Source organism: Pseudophryne corroboree, chromosome 4 (genome assembly GCF_028390025.1).
Source record: "Pseudophryne corroboree isolate aPseCor3 chromosome 4, aPseCor3.hap2, whole genome shotgun sequence".
Taxonomy (NCBI): Eukaryota; Metazoa; Chordata; class Amphibia; order Anura; family Myobatrachidae; genus Pseudophryne; species Pseudophryne corroboree.
The window spans coordinates 101,639,361-101,661,775 of record NC_086447.1 but is presented as its reverse complement, the minus strand read 5'-3'; the positions used below and the strand labels follow the sequence as shown (position 1 = coordinate 101,661,775).

At 46.0% G+C, this 22,415-nt stretch overlaps 1 protein-coding gene across 1 annotated transcript in view; it reads right to left on the bottom strand.

The window, feature by feature from the left end:
- LDAH (lipid droplet associated hydrolase) overlaps positions 1–22,415 on the bottom strand; it is a 499,788-nt gene that overhangs the window by 348,645 nt on the left and 128,728 nt on the right. The window contains exon 3 of the mRNA XM_063915314.1: positions 10,225–10,359. Within this exon, the coding sequence (XP_063771384.1) occupies positions 10,225–10,359 (135 nt within the window). The remainder of the gene's footprint in view (positions 1–10,224; positions 10,360–22,415) is intronic.

Sequence of the window (22,415 nt, the reverse complement as noted above, 5' to 3'; positions counted from 1 at the left end):
TCTCCTGCCAACTCGTTTTGTCACGTCCAGGTCCTTTGCACGAAGGCAACATAGACACAACCATGGCTAATGCAATGCTGTGATCAGTCACCACCCACTTTCATGACCTCATCTCTGTGTGCCATAAAAACAGTCCATTTTTTATGACACACAAGTCTATTGCAGGGCTGACACGGGTTCTGTCTGAAAGGGGTCGACCCGGGAATTTTCCAGGTTTTTTGTGCTGTGTGAAAGGGGGTAAGGGACTGTAACCCGGGTTTTTTACCGGGAACACAAACCTGTGAAAAATCCGGGTTTTTTAGATTTTTCTGTCTGAAAGGGGTATAACACTGCCAGGATTATGTGATCACCTGGGGCTACACATGCTACAATAATACACAATGCACGTGCTGCCACTCCTGAACCTGAGCCTGCCAGAGACCTTTATCATATAGAAGTATAACACACAGTAATTATGCACGTACAGTATGGGTGAGCGACTGCTATGGGATGCATGTAGCACTACTACCTCTCACAATGTTGGATCAGCTGCTCTGTGCCTCCCTCTCTGCAGCAACCTCTGTGCCTCCCCCTATACAGCAACCTCTGTGCCTCCCTCTCTGCAGCAGCCTTTGTGCCTCCCTCTCTGCAGCAGCCTCTGTGCCTCCCCCTATACAGCAGCCTCTGTGCCTCCCCCTACACAGCAGCCTCTGTGCCTCCCTCTATGCAGCAACTTCTGTGCCTCCCCCTATACAGCAGCCTCTATGCCTCCGTCTCTGCAGCAGCCTCTATGCGTCCCTCTCTGCAGCAAATACATTTTTTGTAAGTATTGGTTAAAAAATGGGCTCATGTTTCCAACATCTCTAATGGTTATTCTCTGTGGGTCGATGGTCACAATGTTGACAGTTTTGATGTCTAAATTGTTGAAATGTTGACAGTTAGCGCCGGGCGTCTTGTTTTGCCAAGAATAAAACGCACAACCGGACTCTGTTGATTAAAATTATATGTGGAATGAGTCGTGGCGGCTCCAGGGGTCGGGGGCTGCAGCGCAGTCCAGAGTTCAAATAGGGGAGACACACCTGCTGCCAGTGAGTTCCAGCTAGAGATGTTCGGGGTGGCAGTTGGTGTGGTTCCCCTATTTGAATTTTGGACTGCTTTGAAGCCACCGCCCCTGGAGCCGCCACTGGGCATGACTATATTCTGGTATCTTAATACGAAACGCATATGAGAGGATTTCCAGGAAAACACTGTAACGTACCAATTCATTTTCATATGCAGATACAGCCGCAGTTGCACCCAGAATATAGGCATGCCACATATCATTTTAATCAGCAACAGCTGCTTGTGCGTCCTATTCACATCATTTTGTAAATAAAGCACATTTTAATGGAAAAAGCATCACGTAGAGATGACTAGATGACTAGAAGAGCTGTATAACGTGCAGGGAGGCTAGATGTAAGTGGACACAATGGGGGTTATTCCGAGTTGTTCGCTCGTTGCTGATTTTCGCTATGCTGCGATTTGTTGCTAAATGCGCATGCGCATGGTACGCAGAGTGCATGCGCTAAGTTATTTAACACAAAACTTAGTAGATTTGCTGGTGTTCGTGCGGAGGTTTTCAGTCGCACTGCCGATCGGTGAATGATTGACAGGAAAGGGGCGTTTCTGGGCGGCAACTCAGCATTTTACGGGAGTGTGATAAAAAACGCAGGCGTGTCAGGGAAAAACGCGGGAGTGTCTGGAGAAACGGGGGAGTGGCTGGCCGAACGCAGGGCGTGTTTGTGACGTCAAACCAGGAACTTAACAGACTGAGCTGATCGCAATCTAGGAGTAGGTCTGGAGCTACTCAGAAACTGCAAAGAATTATTTAGTAGCAGTTCTGCTAATCTTTCGTTCGCTATTCTGTTAAGCTAAGATACACTCCCAGAGGGCGGCAGCCTAGCGTTTGCAATGCTGCTAAAAGCAGCTAGCGAGCGAACAACTCGGAATGAGGGCCAATGTCCACAAGTGAAATGCTGACATAAGGGGCTCAATCCAGTTATCCACAAGGGCTGCATACAAAAAATCTGTGAGTTCAGCTCCATAACCTTAGCCACAGCTGCAGGGCTACCGTTAGGCTTAGAATACTTACCGTCGGAGCTGCCGTATTACTGCACAACCAACTGTCAACAGTTAGCATGGCAACATTTCCTCTCCCGGACAGCTTCCCCAAAAATTCCAGGTTCAGTGCATCGGAGAGATCACAGAGTATAAAACGTCTCTACTTGGGATCAGTGAAATTGCTTTATAAGTTAAAAGTAAGATTATCAATGGAAACCCGGGATTTTGGCCAAAAAAAGGCTGGGATTTGAATCCCACGATTGGAGCCTCCAATCCCAGGATTTACGGGAATAGGTTGCGCGAGCGTAGTTTGCTTTTAGCCCTAGGCTTAAACGCTATCCAGCTGTGCGCGGCGCAACGTCAGGGCTGTGCAGCCCCATGCCAGCCTGCCCCTTCAGCCGCACTTGGCTGTCCGCCCGCTTAAGGCAAGCACTTGTGTCAATGTCACACAATGGCGCCTGCCTGCGGCTATAGCTCATCATCATTGCTGGGAGTGGAATGACGGGACGACAGTGCATAGATGGTGCCGGTGCTGCTGCCAACCAGTGACACAAAGGCCCATGCCCAGTGAGACAGTACCTGCCTGGGCCAGGCCCTGCGAAGTTGCACCACACTCTGCTGCTCTGCTAAAGGCAAGCCAAGCTGCCATAGTAACTGTACTGCAGTGGTGTGCACTACTGTTGCTGTTCTTTTGGCGTGGACTCTGGACTGGACTGGAGAAGGCAGGAGAAGGGTGAGCCATAAGTCTGTTTTTCTTAGTGTGCTTCCGGGGTGGGCTAGTTGGGGGATAGGATGAAGTTATTTCATTCCTGTGGGGCTGGGCCATGATGATATTTTCATTGATCAACTCAGTCCCAGGTATCCCTGGAATCCCAGGATTGAGATTTTTTCAATCCCGGGATTGCAAAAAACATGCGGGATTGGCTTCTTTACTTATAAGCGCTCTTGCAGGCAAACAGGACCACTATGCAAGGTACAAATACATTGACAATTTGGAACATGGTTACTTTTACATTAAATCTTGTCATGTTTACATATATTTGCAAATGAAAACAATATGTTGAGAGCACACACTCAAGCACTGAACATTACTAGTATATGGATGTGGTTTAATATGTCATTATGAGAGAATACTACTTTAAATCCACAAGTAATATCTGATGATGACGTTAGGAGTCGTCCCTAGATCTGCATAACGTATGATCCAAATGAACAGATCCCATAGCTTGTACTCATGATTTGGAGACATATATGAACAAAAAGAATTTCTACCTCATTAGTTAATGGCTTCAAGGGACAGCTAGGTTTTGTCAATGCGGGAAGGTCAGATGTAAAAGCTGACACTCAAACACAGTCGGATCAGAATGTGGAGGGAAGTTCTCTGTTAGACGTTAGATTGTCACCCCAGTCGCCGAAGGGCAACTTTATCTGCCCTGTGCAAAAGCCTCTCCGGTGAATGGGTCATTAAATGAGTAAAGTATCCCAGTTCTATTGCAGCCTTTGACCAAAGTGGCCGGAGGGCAGGGTCCATCTCATCAACCATTTTCACACCTTTTCATTGAAGGTTACAGCGTTCTCTCACTACAGGGCTACCTATTCAGGAAATCCAAGGGCTAGATGACACCTAAATAGGCCGGGACTGCCTGAAAACTAGTAACATCGGCCCAGATTTATCAAGTCTTGGAAAGTGATAAATTACATTGTGATAAAGTACCAACCAATCAGCTTCTGTCATATTTCAAACACAGCCTGTAACATGGCAGTTAGGAGCTGTTTGGCAGGTACATAATCACCATGCAATTTATCACTCTCCAAGGCAGGGGTGGGGAACCTCTGGCCCGCGGGCCGTATAAGGCACGCAAAGCCGTTTACTCCGGCCCACCCGCTTCTCCCAGTGAGACACGCCGCCGCTCAGTCTGGCGGCAGCGTGTCTCAGCTGTCAGTGTCAGGACAGGGAGGAGAGCGCGGCGGCGGCGTGTAGAACTTGAAACCAGCCGCCGGTTCGTGAGCCAATCAGAGCTCGCGGACCGGCAGCCAATCAGGAGCCGCGGCTGCCGGTCCGCGAGCTCTGATTGGCTCTCGAACCGGCGGCTGGTTTCAAGTCCAACACGCCGCCGCCCAACATAGCCGCACTCTCCTCCGTGTCCCGCCGAAAGGAGCGGTAAGTAGCACGGAAGGGGGGGGCACTGTGGGGGCATTTGTATACCTGGCACTGTGGGGGGCATTTGTATACCTGGCACTGTGGGGGGCATCTGTATACCTGGCACTGTGGGGGCATTTGTATACCTGGCACTGTGGGGGCATCTGTATACCTGGCACTGTGGGGGGCATTAGTATACCTGGCACTGTGGGGGGCATCTGTATACCTGGCACTGTGGGGGCATCTGTATACCTGGCACTGTGAGGGGCATTTGTATACCTGGCACTGTGGGGGCATCTGTATACCTGGCACTGTGGGGACATCTGTATACCTGGCACTGTGGGGGCATCTGTATACCTGGCACTGTGGGGACATCCTGGCACTGTGAGGGGCATTTGTATACCTGGCACTGTGGGGGCATTTGTATACCTGGCACTGTGGGGGGCATCTCTATACCTGGCACTGTGGGGGCATTTGTATACCTGGCACTGTGGGGGCATCTGTATACCTGGCACTGTGGGGGGCATTTGTATACCTGGCACTGTGGGGGGCATCTGTATACCTGGCACTGTGGGGGCATCTGTATACCTGGCACTGTGGGGGCATCTGTATACCTGGCACTGTGAGGGGCATTTGTATACCTTGCACTGTGGGGGCATCTGTATACCTGGCACTGTGGGGTCATCTGTATACCTGGCACTGTGGGGACATCTGTATACCTGGCACTGTGGGGACATCTGTATACCTGGCACTGTGAGGGGCATTTGTATATCTGGCACTGTGAGGGGCATCTGTATACCTGCACTGTGAGGGGCATTTGTATACCTGGCACTGTGGGGGCATCTGTTTACCTGGCACTGTGGGGACATCTGTATACCTGGCACTGTGAGGGGCATTTGTATACCTGGCACTGTGAGGGGCATTTGTATACCTGGCACTGTGAGGGGCATCTGTATACCTGGCACTGTGGGGGGGCATCTGTATACCTGGCACTGTGGGGGCATCTGTATACCTGGCACTGTGGGGACATCTGTATACCTGGCACTGTGAGGGGCATTTGTACACCTGGCACTGTGAGGGGCATTTGTATACTTGGCACTGTGGGGGCATTTGTATACCTGGCACTGTGAGGGGCATCTGTATACCTGGCACTGTGAGGGGCATCTGTATACCTGGCACTGTGGGGGCATCTGTATACCTGGCACTGTGGTGGCATCTATATACCTGGCACTGTGGGGACATCTGTATACCTGGCACTGTGAGGGGCATATGTACACCTGGCACTGTGAGGGGCATTTGTATACTTGGCACTGTGGGGGCATTTGTATACCTGGCACTGTGAGGGGCATTTGTATACCTGGCACTGTAGGGGCAATTGTGGATCTGGCACTGCACTATTGGGGGCATATGTGTATCACGTCCCATTTTAACTGGCCACACCCATTTTTTTTTGGCGCGCGCCTCCGGCGCGCACACACAGTACCTCTATGGGGCAGACCTGCTGGGGGGCAGGGTCATTTTTTAAGTTGAGAATTTTTGTATGGCCCCAGAAGGATTTTATAAATATCCAAATGGCCCTAGGTAGAAAAAAGGTTCCCCACCCCTGCTCCAAGGCTTGATAAATCTGCGCCATCGTTTGTATGTAGTGAGGTGGTGTGTTGGAGTACATGCAGATGTAAAACCTATTTCCACAAAGGACTCCTTTTATAGCATTGTACATGTAACCCTCACCTCCATAATGTAATTGCGGACGCATCGTGAGGCGGCGCCACACATACTGGGCGGCCTTGCCCTGTGCTGGGCGGCCCCCAGCATGTGAGAAGATGGACGCAGATCTTGCTGTGCATCCATCTCTGAATAAGTGGGCAGATGTATTAAGCCTGGAGAAGTGATAAATCAGTGATAAGTGCAAGGTGATACAGCACCAGCCAATCAGCTCTAATATGTAAAATGACAGTTAGGAGCTGATAGGCTGGTACGTTATCACCTTGCACTTATCACTGGTTTGTCACTTCTCCAGGCTTAATACATCTGCCCCAAGGTCCTTAGAGTTGGGAGGGTGACATTTCCTAGCTTAACTCTAAATCGCTATGTGGAAAATAAAGCTACGCAATATACATGCTAGAAGCCAAACCAGACAGTGCTTTCCATACATGCGAAGGGAAAACTAGCATTTGCACCCTTTCTATTGTAACTTGGGGGTATATTTATCAAAGCTTGGAGAGAGAGATAAAGTGGAGAGAGATAAAGTACCAACCAAAAATGTGGAAAAGTGTCATTCCCACAGCTGCAAATGACCAGACTGAACGGCATTATGACAGAACATTAGGTGTAGTGTGTAAATTTACCTCACAGCGAGAGAACTGCTAGTACTAAAGGGTTATAAGCCATCTTTGTTGCTTGGTTGCAGGTATTATATATACCAATACAAACCCTCGGACACCAGCTCCTTTATATTGCAAACAGACACCTCACACAAAAGGCTGAACGCTAAATTAATCTCCCCTTTCCGCCTAGCTCTTTCTTCTGTTATAAAAGAGGCACTGTAGATAAGCAGCATGATGCTGTTGGGCTATAGGGGTCTTTTTGTGTGGGATTTCCAGGGGGGGCTCATTCCGAACTGATGTCGTCTGAAATTCCAATGGGAATCGCAGGTCACTTCACAGGCATGGTTGTAATTTAGCACTTTTGGGTTAAGCCCCCTAATAACATATTTGTCTCATCTGCCTAACCTGCTGAGGTAAGTGTCACTGTGCTGGGGGACAGAGTATATTTCTAAAATATTTTTTAACTTAAAAAAAAATAAAATGGAAAAAAACGAAATCTATAAATCATTAGTCGTGCTGTCACTCCCGCACTAGCACACCCGCCGAGCCAAGCGCACATTACATACTGATTGTGTGTTTTACTTGACAGAGCAAGACCATTATCTGATGTTAGCTGGAGGGCAAAGTTAATGTTTCTTGTTGCAAGCAGTGTTTAAAATACTGACCTGTCTACGCTGATTTGGAACAAATGACACGCAGTTCTACCAGTAACCTCAGTCATAATATACACTTCAGCTTTAATTTGCTAAAAACTAAACACAAATTATCCGTCGTGAGCAGAACAGGACATCAAAGTCTGCGCCGCCCGTTCCTCCCAGTAAGCATCGTACTAATGACCTCACCTGCAAACCAGTGTGTGTGCTGCAATGCATTGTGCTTAATGCACTGACGTGTGCTGAATAGGAAGACATCTAAAACACAAAATAGCAACAGTCTGCACAGTGATATGGAAATGATTATAGTACAAAACCATTAAAAGGAACGTTAAGGGCTCAATGTATTAAACCTGCTAAATAGGACAAATGGAGGAGTTGCCCATAGCAACCAATTACATTACCTCTATTATTTATCAAGCACATTCTATAAAATGATAGCTGAAGTCTGATTGGTAGCTATGGGTAGCTTCTCCGCTTGTCCTCACTAGAAGATTTGATGTATCCTCCCCCAAGCCTAAAACTCAAATAGCCTTGTATGAAAAGGCTGCCATAGTTTCTCTTCCTCCACCATTCCATTTACAGCTAGGGAAGGCCAAGTGGGGACAGGGAAGAGGTGAGACTAGAGGAACGAATGTGGCCCATGGGGAGATTTAGCAAAGCCTTGGAGAGAGATAAAGTGTAGAGGTAAAGTACTGACCAATCAGCTTGTAACTGCCATGTTACATACAACGGGATAGATGTATTAAGCCTGGAGAAATGATAAAGAGGTGATAAGTGGAAGGTGATAACGCACCAGCCAATCAGCTCCTACAGTAACTGTCATTTTTCAAACCCGTAATGATTAGCTGGTGCGTTATCACCTTCCACTTATCACTGCTTTATCACTTCTCCATGCTTAAATACATCTGTCTCAATGTTTGAAAAATGACAGGAGCTGATTGGTTGGTACTAGGGGGCTCATTTATCAATAAGTGATAAAACTTGTTTTGTGAATGATAAAACTCGTTGCTTATAATAAATGATGCTCCAGACAATCAGCTGCTAACTGTCATGTGTTCAGGTTCTAACTGTCATGTTACATACTGTGTTTGAAAAATGATAGTTAGGAGCTGACTGGTTGGTACTTTATCTCTCTCCAATCTTTGATAAGTCTCCCCCCACCCAGTATGTTGTGAGGGTACAGTAATGTAGGTGGTGTAAGTATAGTACTGAGGTGGGTTTTTTAAGTGCTCATCTAAAGAAGAACGAAATTCGTATCTAAACTGCAAGTGCACAATACGCCCGGAAAAAAGCCGCAATTTGCAAAGCCCGCTGTGTAGTCAATATGTGTCCATCTTGGCTAGAGTACTCCATGAGGAGAGATCTATATGCGTCTGGTTTGCACTAGGACGTGTGGTTACACAGTGAGAATAGTAGATGATAAAATGACAGTACACAATGCATCCACAATATAATACATGACTGGACAGTTTTATTGATAACCAATACAACTTAATTCACTATGTAAAACTAAATTAGAAAAAGACTCAAACACACCCCTAGTAGGCTAGTAATCTGCCCAACTAATAATGTGGTCGGTAAGGAAATAACTTGCATGAACTCGCACTTACTGTATATTGACCGTGCTAACATGCCCCATTCTGCCCACATGCCGGCCCCCATAACACAAGGGGATAAAAGCACAAAATACAGTATGCCTCAGTCTACATGGCTATGAATGTGTATGAATTTGTGCGGTTGAAAAAAAGAGCAATTTCTGGAGGAGGGGAGTCACAAATTGCATCTTTGCCCTCTTCTATGAGACTCTTAATTGTTCTTAATTGCAATATTTTAGCTACGTGCCAGGTAGAAAAACAATGAATTATTGCGTTACTGTGTGAGGTTAGCGACAACTGCTGTACTTCAACAAAAAATGACATTTGAAGATCATAATAAAGTTAAAGAACACAGACCATCTTCATACAAACTCGTACACACACCCAAACTATCATCAACATCAGAGTATAATGTATCCTGAACTGTTATTTATAAGGATATTAAAAGTTAGAAAAGACCTACAGTACAGTATGCGCATATAAAACCAGGAGTAAGAAGGGTTTTAACTTATGATTCCATGGCCATAAAGAAGTGATAAAGCAGTGATAAGTGGAAGGTGATAACGCACCAGCCAATCAGCTCCTGTCATTTTTCAAACCCGTAATGATTGGCTGGTGCGTTATCACCTTGCGCTTATCACTGATTTATCACTTCTCCAGGCTTAATATATCTGCCCCCATTTCTTTTATACTAATTAGCAGGGAACATAATTTTTAGAAAACATGCATGCCGTACATAATAAGTACATACATGTGACAATAAAAACATAAAATAAAATAAACAAATGAGCACTTGGTGATATCTCTGCGCCCAGGTGCTGCAGCAGATAATGTGGGGAGCAGTTGTATGTTAACGAAATTACCATCCCGCACCAGGTCAGCTGAAAGTCATTGAACGTGAGCAGGGTATAAAGCGGGTATCATCATGGTACTCAGTGTCAGACTGGGGAATGAAGGGCCCACCATTGAATACAGTGGTAGGAGCCCAGGTTTAAGGGATGTGGCCAGCCTCCAGAGGGGGTGTGGCCAGCCAACACAGAGGAATTTTTTGGACAACTATTACTGAGGACATGCAAACAACAGGGCCCTTTATAAAGGAGGGGGCCGGGTAAATCAGGAAAGAGGGCTAATCTTGGTGTAGTTTCCATAGAAACAAACCAAGCACCCAAGTCAGTCCATGATCCTGCTCCATCCCTAGAAGAGGGTGTGTGGCCTTCAGACAATGGGGCCACCAGGGATTTCCCCTGTGGACCAGTGGGCCAGACTGACCTTGATAGTACTTGTTACAGGGAGCAAAAGACAGTATGGCAATATTATTTGTGGTTTTCAAACATCTTTGTCTAGATTTCTATGATGGCTACACATATGTATGCAGTGGTGCAGAAAACGCAATAGATAAACTGGTAGCATAAATGGAATTATCATACCGCAGGTCATGTCCATCCCTGCAGGTGGCGAACAGTGGCCCGCGTGGCTGAGAGTCCAGACTGGATACTGTCTATTGAAACCGCAGTAAAGTGACTCCATGAATGTCCTGTAAAATCCAACTACACCCGGGTTACCTAAACAAACAGAAAAAGTTAATTACCACTTGCAGCCATAAGATCTAAACAGTAACAGTCACATCACTGACTTCTGGAAAGAAAGTAGATACAGTAGTAAAATGGTCGCTTCATAAGAGTCAAACGTAACACGTCAACCAAAAATATACGTTGGCTATTTTCACACGGATAAGCCGCTTCTTCATATCACGGCTATTTGCCGAATGCTGAATGAAAAACAAAGTCCTGCAGTCTCCACAATTCACAATGGGGACTAAGGTCCGGAGCGGTTTATCTAGTTCCACAGAGGCTAGCTTATCCGGGGTTGGCCGCAATAACTATTGCTATCTGAGGTTGTGGCTTTGGAGTAGTATGAAGCACATTGGAGTGACAAGCTCGCATTCGGCCAGCGACAAACCACATCCGCCCAGCTCCATCCATCACCCTAAGCCACGCTCTCACCCCTACACAGGCGCCACAATTTTACAAATTTGTAACAATCATTTGTGTTCAAAAAAGCTTACAAAGACCGTTGTAACCCACAAATAGCACATATCTATGTACAATGACTGCACTGGGATGACTGCCGCTGTGTCATAAGGTATGCAGTATACAAAATATACAGGCAGCAAGTGAGCCCGGCCTGGCTAAGAACATTGGTAGTATCCATTATCAGGAGGACATAGACTAACCATCGTGATATGGCAGACCACTATGGTCCCCTGGCCAGGGGCCCATGACATCATGCCCCCAGATTGGGGACCACGGTGCACATCAAATCACTTAGGTACTGGGGATGTCATGTGACTAGTAGATTCCTCTTGCCCTGGCCATTTGCTCGGGCAGGAGAAGTTTTATACTATCCTGCCCATTAGGCCTGGGCCATAATCTCTCCGCAATATTTATTGTTCTAGATGGTTCTGTTCCTTTTATTTTAGTTTTTCCACTGAATTGAAATGTGGGGTTTGCCCTTATGTGCCCTGCATCAATGAGGTCTAGGGGAGGGGGGTGGAGTGGGCTTGGGTGGGTCAAATGATTCTGGACCCTGAGTGAACCTTCTGTGGATGCCAAGGTGAAGGGGCACCCCAAGGCTTGTCACAGATGGGGGTCAGACAAAGCTCAATCCCAAAGGGCCTTTTATCTGGGAAAACTGTTTGACTGCACTTTTTGCACTTTTTATTCTGCACCGGGGTATTTATTCCAGGCTTTCAATACAAAAATAGTGGACACAAAATGAAATCTGTCATATAGTCTTTTCCGTTCTGTCTAATACTGTACATGCGGAGGTGTTTTAAAAGAGACTGTGATAAATCACTGCAACTTGCCCAGGAGACAGACAGGACTTAATTTGTCTAAATAAAATAGATTTGTTTGTTACTGAGACAGTAGTAGCCCTAGTGACCTTACTGTTTAGATTGCAAACCCCATTGCTAAGATCACCCATGGACTCCTTACCCAATACACCTCAGCACTAAATTCTGTGCACTTTGTGGATTTATTTTGGCTAGAACGTATTTATTCGTGGAGTCCACAAGAGCACTTCCAAGTCTTTTCAAATATTTTGTAGGAAATGTTCGGCATTAAATCCTCATCATGTGCGATTCAGAGAACAGCTGCTGAGCCCGGCTGAATGGAAGCAAACGTGAGAGAGGTTGATGGTGTGAGGTGACCGCACAAAGACGGGCATCTCAACGTAACACGCCTGCACAATACATTCATCTGTTTACTGTCAACAGCTCGTGCTGACCTCTAATCAGCTACCCTTCCCCGAACAGTACAGTTACAATATCCACTTTCAGCAGGGCGCAAACCCTATTACCTTTAGCTCTGAGGCCGATCTAATTTCTTGAAACAAATAACACGCCCTAAGGAGCTCTGACAATTCCTCGTGGCCTTCAAGATGTTCCCAAGACCCAGCAGCCGACAGTGAAAGTAAGACGTGTTTACAGGCCACCTGTCAGGGTCCAAGGTGAGCCTTGTACAGCTGATCGCACCTGTGACTGATGCTCGTTTCAGTCAAAAGTTTTTTTTTTCCTTTTTTTATTGTTAATTATACCCCCCACTCCGTCCCCTCTCACTTTGCAATATGGAAAGTTTAACCCGAGAAGTTTTTTTTTTCCCTCTCTGTAAGCTCAAAAATACAACTACGGTAATTCCAAACATCTGTTTTAATGCAAAAAGCAAAAGACGGTGTGGTCGTTTATTAAGCTGTCAATTATACAGGAGTAACTTATTATACAATAAAAAAGAAAGTAAGTGACAAATAACAGATGAGATTATGGGTCATATTTACCACTAAAAAGTCAGACATTAATATATATATTTTTTTTTAAAGTTTCTTTCTTGTAAACTTTTCCCTCCCCTATTATTAAGTCCTTTCCCCAGGTCAAAAATAGTTTTTCTAAATCAAAATACTTAATTTTTATTTTTACATGATGTAAACTAAGTGGATATCTAAATGACTTTTACTTTTTCCTTCCCTTACTATACCCCAGTTGTTCCAGCCATTGGCTTCCTTCCCGTAATCTTTTTGTCTATCAGCATATAGAATTTACTTTTTAATATATTTTAGAATACTTATCTTCTATTAGACGCTTCCAGATGGGCCCAGCCCTCTTCGCAGGAAAATGCTGCGAACTGTAGGTCCGTGAGAAGGGAGCGGGACTAAAATGATGCATCATACTGTATATACGTAATAACTTTTTGAGTGACTTACAAAAAAAACTCCTGGTAAAAAATATATGAGGGCATAAGAAAAAAATCCACTTATGAATTTATGTACTACTTTGCATCACTAAGGACAACAAAACAGTAGAAATCTAAAATGTTGGGTACACCACTTCGGGATAAAACCACCCTTAAGTGTTTTGGTTTGGATTCGGTTTTTAATTTAGTTTTAGTAAAAAATAAAATAAGAGTAAAAAAATAAAATATAAATAAATTGATAAAACCAGATAAAGTCACGTAATTTTTGCAATCCAAAACCCGAAATTCAGATTTAAAATCCTAATTCCGAACCGTGGGAAGATCCGAACTGGGACTCTATTTGAATTGGAAAATGTGTGTGGATTCAGATGTCTGGAGAACCGAAACCGCACATCTCTAGCGAATATATTGCATATTTTATAAATATATTAATAATACCAGTCAAATAATATAAGACATATAAGGGGCATACAGCACAAGCTGTTACTTTACAAATCTGTTGCATCCACTGAACACTTTGGCAACTGTTCCACCACCTAACTGTCAGCACTCATTAACCCATGGTGGAATGCTGACCCGGCATCTGCTAGTAAAGTCCATTAGACGACGCAGCATCTGGACATCCACTGATCTGCTCAACATGATAACCCCTCTCTGCATCTGTTGGTGCTGAAGCAAATCTCGTCCGCTCAATAACACCATGTACTTACTAAAGGAGAAACAAAAAAATAGGATTTTAATTACCTATCGGTAAATCTTTTCTCGTAGTCCATAAGGGATATTGGGGAGACTTAGTACAATGGGGTATAGACGGGGTCCAAAGGAGACGGTGCACTTTAAATTTATTCACTGGGTGTGCTGGCTCCTCCCCTATATGCCCCCTCCCACAGACAGTTATAGGTAAAACAGTGCCCGAAGGAGAAAGGACATACTTGAGAGAAGGAACATAACCACAATGGCCCTCATTCCGAGTTGTTCGCTTGCTAGCTACTTTTAGCAGCATTGCACACGCTAAGCCGCTGCCCTCTGGGAGTGTATCTTAGCTTAGCAGAATTGCGAACGAAAGATTCGCAAAATTGCGAATAGAAATTTCTTTGCAGTTTCTGAGTAGCTCCAGACTTACTCAGCCACTGCGATCAGTTCAGTCAGTTTCGTTCCTGGTTTGACGTCACAAACACACCCAGCGTTCGCCCAGGCACTCCCCCGATTCTCCAGCCACTCCCGCGTTTTTCCCAGAAACGGCAGCGTTTTTTCACACACACCCATAAAACGGCCAGTTTCCGCCCAGAAACACCCACTTCCTGTCAATCACACTCCGATCACCAGAACGAAGAAAAATCCTCGTAAAGCCGTGAGTAAAATACCTGACTTTTGAGTAAATTAACTAAGCGCATGCGCTCTGCGTACATTGCGCATGCGCAGTAAGCGTCTAATCGCAATATAGAGAAAATCGGCAACGAGCGAACAACTCGGAATGAGGGCCTATGAGTGGTGAGATTTATACACCAGCACACCACCAACATAAACGACCAGTAATGGCTGGTAACAAACAGCAACAGTTGAACAGGTAACCACATAAACAATAACCTGCAGAAAAGTCTAATATCCCTTATAGACTACGAGAAAAGGATTTACCGGTAGGTAATTAAAATCCTATTTTCTCTAGCATCCATAAGGGATATTGGGGAGACTTAGTACGATGGGGACGTCCCAAAGCTTCCAGAACGGGCGGGAATGTGCGGAGACTGCTGCAGCACCGCCTGCCCAAACTGGGTATCCTCTTTGGCCAGGGTATCAAACCTGTAGACCTTTACAAAAGTGTTCTTCCCCGACCAGGTAGCAGCTCGGCACAGTTGCAAGGCTGAGACTCCACGGGCAGCCGCCCAGGAAGATCCGACCGATCTTGTAGAGTGTGCCTTCAGAGACTGTGGAATAGGCAAGGCTGCCAACACATAGACCTTTTGGATAGTAAGTCTAAGCCAACAAGCAATGGACTGCTTAGATGCAGGGCAACCCTTTTTCTGTGCTTCGTAGAGCACGAACAAAGAATCCGTCTTTCTGATCCGAGCCGTTCTCTTGACATAGATCTTCAAGGCTTGCACAGCATCCAATGCCTCCGGAGGAGCAGAAGTGCCAGCAATGGACAGAACTACAATCGGTTGATTTAGGTGGATGCAGAAACCACCTTCGGCAGGAACTGCTGTCTAGCCCTGAGCTCCGCTCTGTCTTCGTAAAAGACCAAGTAATGACTTTAACATAATAAGGCCCCCAATTCTGAGACAGAGACAGGCCTAGCAGAAGCCAGGGCCAGTAACATCACCGCCTTCCACGTGAGGTACTTATCTTCTACCGTCATCAGAGGTTCAAACCAGCAGGACTGTAGAAATTCCAACATTACATTCAAATCCCAGGGTGCCGTGGGCGGTACAAAAGGAGGTTGAATGCGAAGCACCCGTTGCAAGAAGGTCTGAACTTCTGGAAGAAAATTGAGAGGGCTGAAATCTAGACATTAATGGAACCCAGGCGTAAGCCCTTATCAACACCAGCCTGCGCGAAACGGAGGAAACGTCCCAAGAGGAACTCCACAGACAGATGCGTGCACTCCTCGCACCAAGAGACATATCTCCTTCAGATAGGATGATAGTGTTTTGACGTCACAGGTTTCCTGGCCTGAACCATGGTAGCAATAACCTTCTTGGAAAGGCCCTTGTGAGCTAGGATGTTCCGCTCAACTTCCATGCCATCAAACGAAGCCACCGTAAGTCCGGGTAGACGAACGGTCCTTGCTGAAGAAGATCTCTTCTCAGAGGCAGAGACCAATGGTCTTCGACGGACATGCCCAGAAGATCTGCATACCACGCCCTCTGGGGCCAATCCGGGGCAATCAGAATTGCCTGAACACCTTGATTCTTGATTTGCTTGAGTACCCTTGGGACCAACGGAATCGGGGGAAACAGGTAGACCAGCCGGTAAGGCCAAGGCGACGTTAGTGCATCCACTGCGTTCGCCTGAGGGTCCCTGGTTCGTGAGCAATAGCAATGAAGCTTCTTGTTGAGTCGAGAAGCCATCATGTCTATTTGTGGGCAGCCCCACTGGTCGATGATCTGCTGAAACACCTGATGGTGGAGCCCCCGCTCTCCCGGGTGGAGAATGTGACGACTCAGGAAGTCCGCTTCCCAGTTGTCCACTCCCAGAATGAAGATTGCTGACATTGCTCTTGCATTTCTTTCTGCCCAGAGGAGTATCTTTGACACTTTTCGCATGCAGGCCTTGCTTTTTGTCCCTCCTTGCCAATTGATGTAACTGGATCGCGTGATCCCTGAGTAGAGGAGATGCCTGAAGCATAGCATTGTAGATCGCCCGAAGTTCCAGAATGTTGATCGGTAGGAGGGCTTTGTGGACTGACCACCTGCCCTAGAACTGAGCCCTTTTGGGGAGACAGCTCCCCATCCTCTCAGACTCGTATCTGTCGTGAGGAGTATCCAATCCTGAATCCCAAAACTTTGGCCTTCTAGTAGGTTTGAAGACTGTAGCCACCACAGGAGGGAGATCCTGGCCTGAGGCGACAGCCATATCATCCGGTGCATCTGAAGATGTGATACGGACCACTTGCTCCGGAGATCCAACTGAAATGGTCTGGCATGGAACCTTCCATATTGGATCGCCTCGTATGAGGCTACCATCTTCCCCAACAATCTTATGCAGAGATGGATGGATATTCGAGCAGGTCGAAGAACCATGCAGACCATCTCCTGGAGTGTGTCACGATCCGGGTAATTAGTCACCACTTCTTACCTTCTAAGTGTATCCTGAGACTGGCCCAGCGCTCCAAGCCTGGATTCCACCTGCGCTGTCTGCGTGCAGCGCGCTGTGCAGCATTGCCTCAGTCTCCCATCCATGATCCCAGCAGCGCTGTCATGGCAACTACTCTGTTAATCCCTCAGTGGCCTCCGCCGCCATTATCGCTGACTTCCACATGTTAAAGTACAAACACACTTTCCCTCCAGATTCAAACATGGGCGCAGCCATGTTTGATTTCACCACATGACATTCTACAGCCTATCCGCTGCGCTCTGGACTCTGCCTGATTATCCAGCCAATGCCTGCTTCCCAGCTGGTATAAATATCCTGCATCTAGGCTGCCTAATCGTCAGTGCTTTGGTTGTCTAACCCTGTACACATGTCTCTCATGTTTGTGGATTCTTCAGCTTGTGCTTCCAGGTATTCCAGCTCCTGTGATCTTGCTCCACTAAGAGACTCGCACCAGTTACCATCCTGCGGTGCAGCCTGGCTCCTGCAGTGTTCCAGCATTGCTTCCGGGTATCTGCTGCAATCTGACACCGGCCTCCAGCTTATAGCGTTGGTCCTGCTCTGCTTCCAGCCTCCAGCAGTGTCCTGGTATCGCTCCCTGCTTCTATTGTCTGCAGCATCGCTCTCTATGCTCCATAGTGAATTTGTCACTAGCTTCCAGCGTTGCACCAACATCGCTTCCAGCTTCCAGCAGTGCTCCTGGGTCACTATCAGCCTTCAAGCGGTGTTCTTCATCATCTCCACTAGCACTCTCTGTCACCAGCGGTATTCCAATATCGCTCTGCATCTTCTACCACACAACATCGAACCACAGTTTTCCATCGATACTCACCATCGGACTCTAACTTCAGCGGTGAGTTCAGCACACCTTTAGTTTGCACCGGTGCCATCCGGTAGTCTCGGACAGTTCTTCCAAGTACCACTTCAACCCCTGTGTACCTGTGTTTATCCCAGCCTCCTGTGCATCACCTGCTGGGCAGTACCAGCTTGTTCCTCATCACAGCGGTTAGCTGTGGCCTACGGACTTACCAACTCCGGGTCTTGCAAGGACTTTGTCATCTTGTTCTGCATAGCCACAGCACTTATTACCTCTGCGCTTCTAGGAACTTTACTGCTATATCCTTCTGCACATCTACTGTTGAAGTCATTGCATTACCAAGGTGTTCATATTGTGTGTTCAATAAAATGATTTTATTTTTATACTCTGTTGTTGTGGTCACGCCTTCGGGCCAACGGTGGTAGATCTCCTGTATTTCCGGGAACCCTATTCTACCTTCACGGTTCACATACACGCCAGCCCCGACACCTGAGGCTTCCCCAGGTCAGCCTCAGCCCTCAGTTGTGACAGAGTGTACTCGCCTTTTCTTCTGGGAGGAACACTTTCTGGTTCACAGTATCCAGCAACATTCCCAGGAACAGGAGCTTCTGAGTTGGCTCCAGGTGGGACTTCTGTAAATTGAGGATCCACCCATTGTGTAACAGTAGCTGAATAGTGTGGTCTATATGAAGAAGCTCCCTGGATCACGCTTTTATCAAGAGATCGTCCAGATAAGGGACAATATTGACCCCCTGGACCCGGAGTTGGAACATCATCTCCGCCATCACCTTCGTGAACACCCTTGGCGCTGTGGACAGGCCGAAGGGAAGCGCCTGGAACTGGTAGTGATCGTTCAGCAGGGCAAACCTCAGGTAAGCCTGGTGAGGTGGCCAAATTGGGATACGGAGATAGGCGTCCTTTATATCCAGGGAGACCATGAACTCCCGTTCTTCCAGGCCCGCAATCACTGCTCGCAAGGATTCCGTCATAAACTTGAAAACCTTTAAGTAAGGGTTCAAGGATTTTAGATTCAAAATGGGCCTTACCGAATCGTCTGGCTTTGGAACCACGAACAGCTTGGAGTAGTAACCCTTTCCCTGTTCTTGCAGTGGCACTGGAACAATGACCTGGGTCCGGACCAGCTTTAGGGTGGCCTGTTGCAGTGTAACACGCGTACAAGCTTGGTTTGAAAAATCGTTGGGGAGGAGCGCTGTCGAACTCCAGCTTGTAGCCCTGAGAAATGAGGTTCCTTACCCAGGTATCCTGGCAGGAGCCTTCCCATATGCGGCAGAGATCCCACCTTGAGATCACCTCGGGGTGGGTTGGCACAGTCATGCTGAGGCCTTAGAGGAAGCTGAATCGGTGCTCTGATCCTGAGAACGGCGGTCGCTGGTTTTCTTGTCTTACCTCTGGTGCCTCTTGCTGTATTAGAGAAACCTCTGGCCTGACAATGTCTATAATATTTGTCCTATTAAAAACACGTTAAAGGTTAAAGAACACAGTACGCAATTGGCGTAAAAAGTACCGCAAGGGTACTCCCTTAACTATACCTTAAGGAATGTACTTATACTGTAAACCTCTGTGTAGTGGGAGAGTGTAGATGCAACACAGAATAACCTTATTACCTTTAAAGCTGTTCGAGCGTCACCGACGCTCTGAGATTACTTAACAATATAAGAAATACACAGATACCGTGCTCAGGGTCCAACGCCTAATATATATATTATGAATGATATACTTGCAAAAGAATTAAACACAATACAAGTCATACACTACACTATAACATAGACTACCTAACCAGATTACTACACAGGAAATACAATACAATACAATTACTATTTAAGGGAAAATAAGAGAGAAAGAGAAGGAGAGAGAGAGAGAGAGAGAGAGATTGAGAGAGATTGGCTCAGAGTAACAAGAAGATTAATATGATTGCGGAGAAACACTTACACATGTGAGGAACAATCGCTGCGCAGTCAGTCAATGCTGAGAATCTTTGTTTAGAAAGTACTTGAGCTTACCCATGCTGCCTGTCCCTATATACACAACACCCAGCAACACAATTGTCCCTACAATGCCGCATGGGGCAGAAGCTAGACTCCATTTTGGGAAAACTCCACTTGATTCCAAAGACTACACCACATGGCTGAAAGGGGGAGGGGAAAATACCCGGCAGCAGCCATTTTAGATTTGCAGGTCCAAACACATGGCACTCTCTACTACACCACAATCACATAGCAGAAAACACCAGACTCCATTTTATTCCAAAATGTCCAAGCCTCAAAACAATGCATATGTTCTGATTTTACAATTCCAAACAATCTAAATCACCTTTCACAATTTCAATCCAACTTCCTAGAACCATCTTATTAAATCTCCATAGGCAAACAAATACCACAAATGCTATGCTACAGGTTGTCTAATGTTCCACTTCATCACAGACTTCACAGAGTATTCAGCACAAACAAGTTACAATCACACAGCTGCGCAAGCCTCACCATCCCCAAGCCATTTGTTTCTCCAAACCAACCACTCTATGCTTACCCATCATTCCACAACTACCCCACCACAAAACACACATTTAAAACTACTCTATGCCAATCAGCCATGAGATATTGAGATTATGGTACTTAGCCTTTGATGCCTGGCGATGATCCAGCCATGCTTCTGAGACCTCTGTTCTGAGTGCAGCCACATCACATCTGCTCTCTGAGGCAACCAACAACACTGACCCCAACCCCCCCCAGACAGGAACTATTCTCCTGTGTCTGTTCCTAGGGGAGGGGTCTCTCTCTCTCCTTTGTATATGTTAATCAGGTTCAGCCCTGAAAATCTTAGTAAAAGGTTGGCTTGATCATCCATTGTTCTCAACAAAGTGATCTCAGCTTTTATACATATAATCATATCTATCCGCTGCAATGTCCCACAACTTCACAACCAGCATCAAACTAACCCACACATCATTCTGCTTGCTTCAATACCAAACATGATGGGCGCATCTGGTTCTGTTCAGATAATACATATTCATGACATCAATTCATCAGCCAATTCTAAATCTCCATGATGTCTGGTGCTTGACATTATTATAACCATGTACTGTATGAAACAAGCGCCGAATCCATCTCCGTGCCATGTCCGAGCAAATGCGTGTGTTTCCATATATTGCTGTGCTCGCTGCGCATATTTGCAAGTATAGCGACTTAAATGTGTGTGTGGTTTGTATGTTCTCTCTATGTAATATTTTTGACTTTGACAGTCCACCCTTTGGCAGTCACCAATAACTGCCACTTCCTAAAACATTTCAAAAAGAGAAAAATATATGTCAGGGGTTAATACATTTACATGGTTGGGTAAGGGAGGAGAGAGGAGAAGGTGTGAAGAGGGTATGACCTAGTGAGATAGCAGAAGCATGTGTGTATGAATCCGTGCTTGGGGGTCATGTATCATCGTGCCGTACGTGTTTTAAATCAAGCTTCGAGGTATTGCGAAGTATACATTTGAATTCCTTCTTATCCCGTGGTACGGGTCTGTGGATGGGCTGTCAAACTTTACCGAGCTCTTTTCGGCTTTGGTTGTAACAAAATGGGGGAGCACATTTTAGTTGATGATACATGAATGGGGGTGATATGTGATTGCTGATATCTGTGCCTGTATTCCCTATCGACTATGTGTGTCATTACCTGAGGGTTGTAGAAATGAAGAAAAGACATAATTACGGTAAATGCGGTGGTATTCTATGTCAGGTAAATGAACATTCGTCGATTGAGGTCTTGTTTGGTGTCTGTTGAATGCAGTCTTCTTTGTGCTTTTGCCCATAAGGTGCGAGCAAAAGCTGTCAATGTCCATAGATTTACAAAAGTGTTGGGCTAGCGTAATTTTAAAATTTCTAGGGAAACTGGGGATCCATGGCATAGTTCATCAAAAATCTGTGTATAAGGTTGTCAAAACTTCTTCTTTAATCCATCTGTTGTCTGTATATCGGCTCATCAAATTCCTCGTCCAAGTGGGTCTTTTTACCTTGGAGGAAAACGGAAAAACAGGTGAAAGAAACGGACCGTATAATCGCATTTTCATTACATCATTGTTTCTACCGTTGGGTCATAAATCAAGTCCATTGGGATTACAGTTTCCTCACTCCTTAGACTCATTACCTCAGGTAGTACTTTTCCAATATAACACAATCCTTCAGAGTTTGGGGCAAGCCACTTATACGCCTTCCTCCCGCATATGAAATATGCATCATCGGGGAGAACATATGGGACGGAGTAGGACATAACCATGTTACACATCTTCCATGTGAAATCTCCTAATCCTAATTCTCCCATCTGCTTAGTACACGTATCAGTTTGTACGATATGTGCACAGTATCCTAGTGATACCTCTCCAACTCTCGTAATCCTATTTCCTAAGGTATACCTATATCGGAAAGATTTTCCTCTACTGGCTATGTGGCGTATAAGCTCTGTATCTGTAGGCTTTCTATCTGCTCTATGCGAAAAGGTCATGGTTTGGTTACTCCATGACACTTCCCAATTTCCCGGCTTTCGGGGATTGGAGATGTTAAAACCTAATAGGGACCTATCCACATGGTATTGGTGGAGCTTCAAACTAGGAGGGCTGGAGATATTAAACCTCCTGTCCACCGGCCTCCCACCCTTTAGCTCAAGTACCTCCCCTACCGTTAAAGGAAATGGTACTAGCCCTGATTTGCTATGACCTTGAGGTGCTTGAGAGCATACCCAAC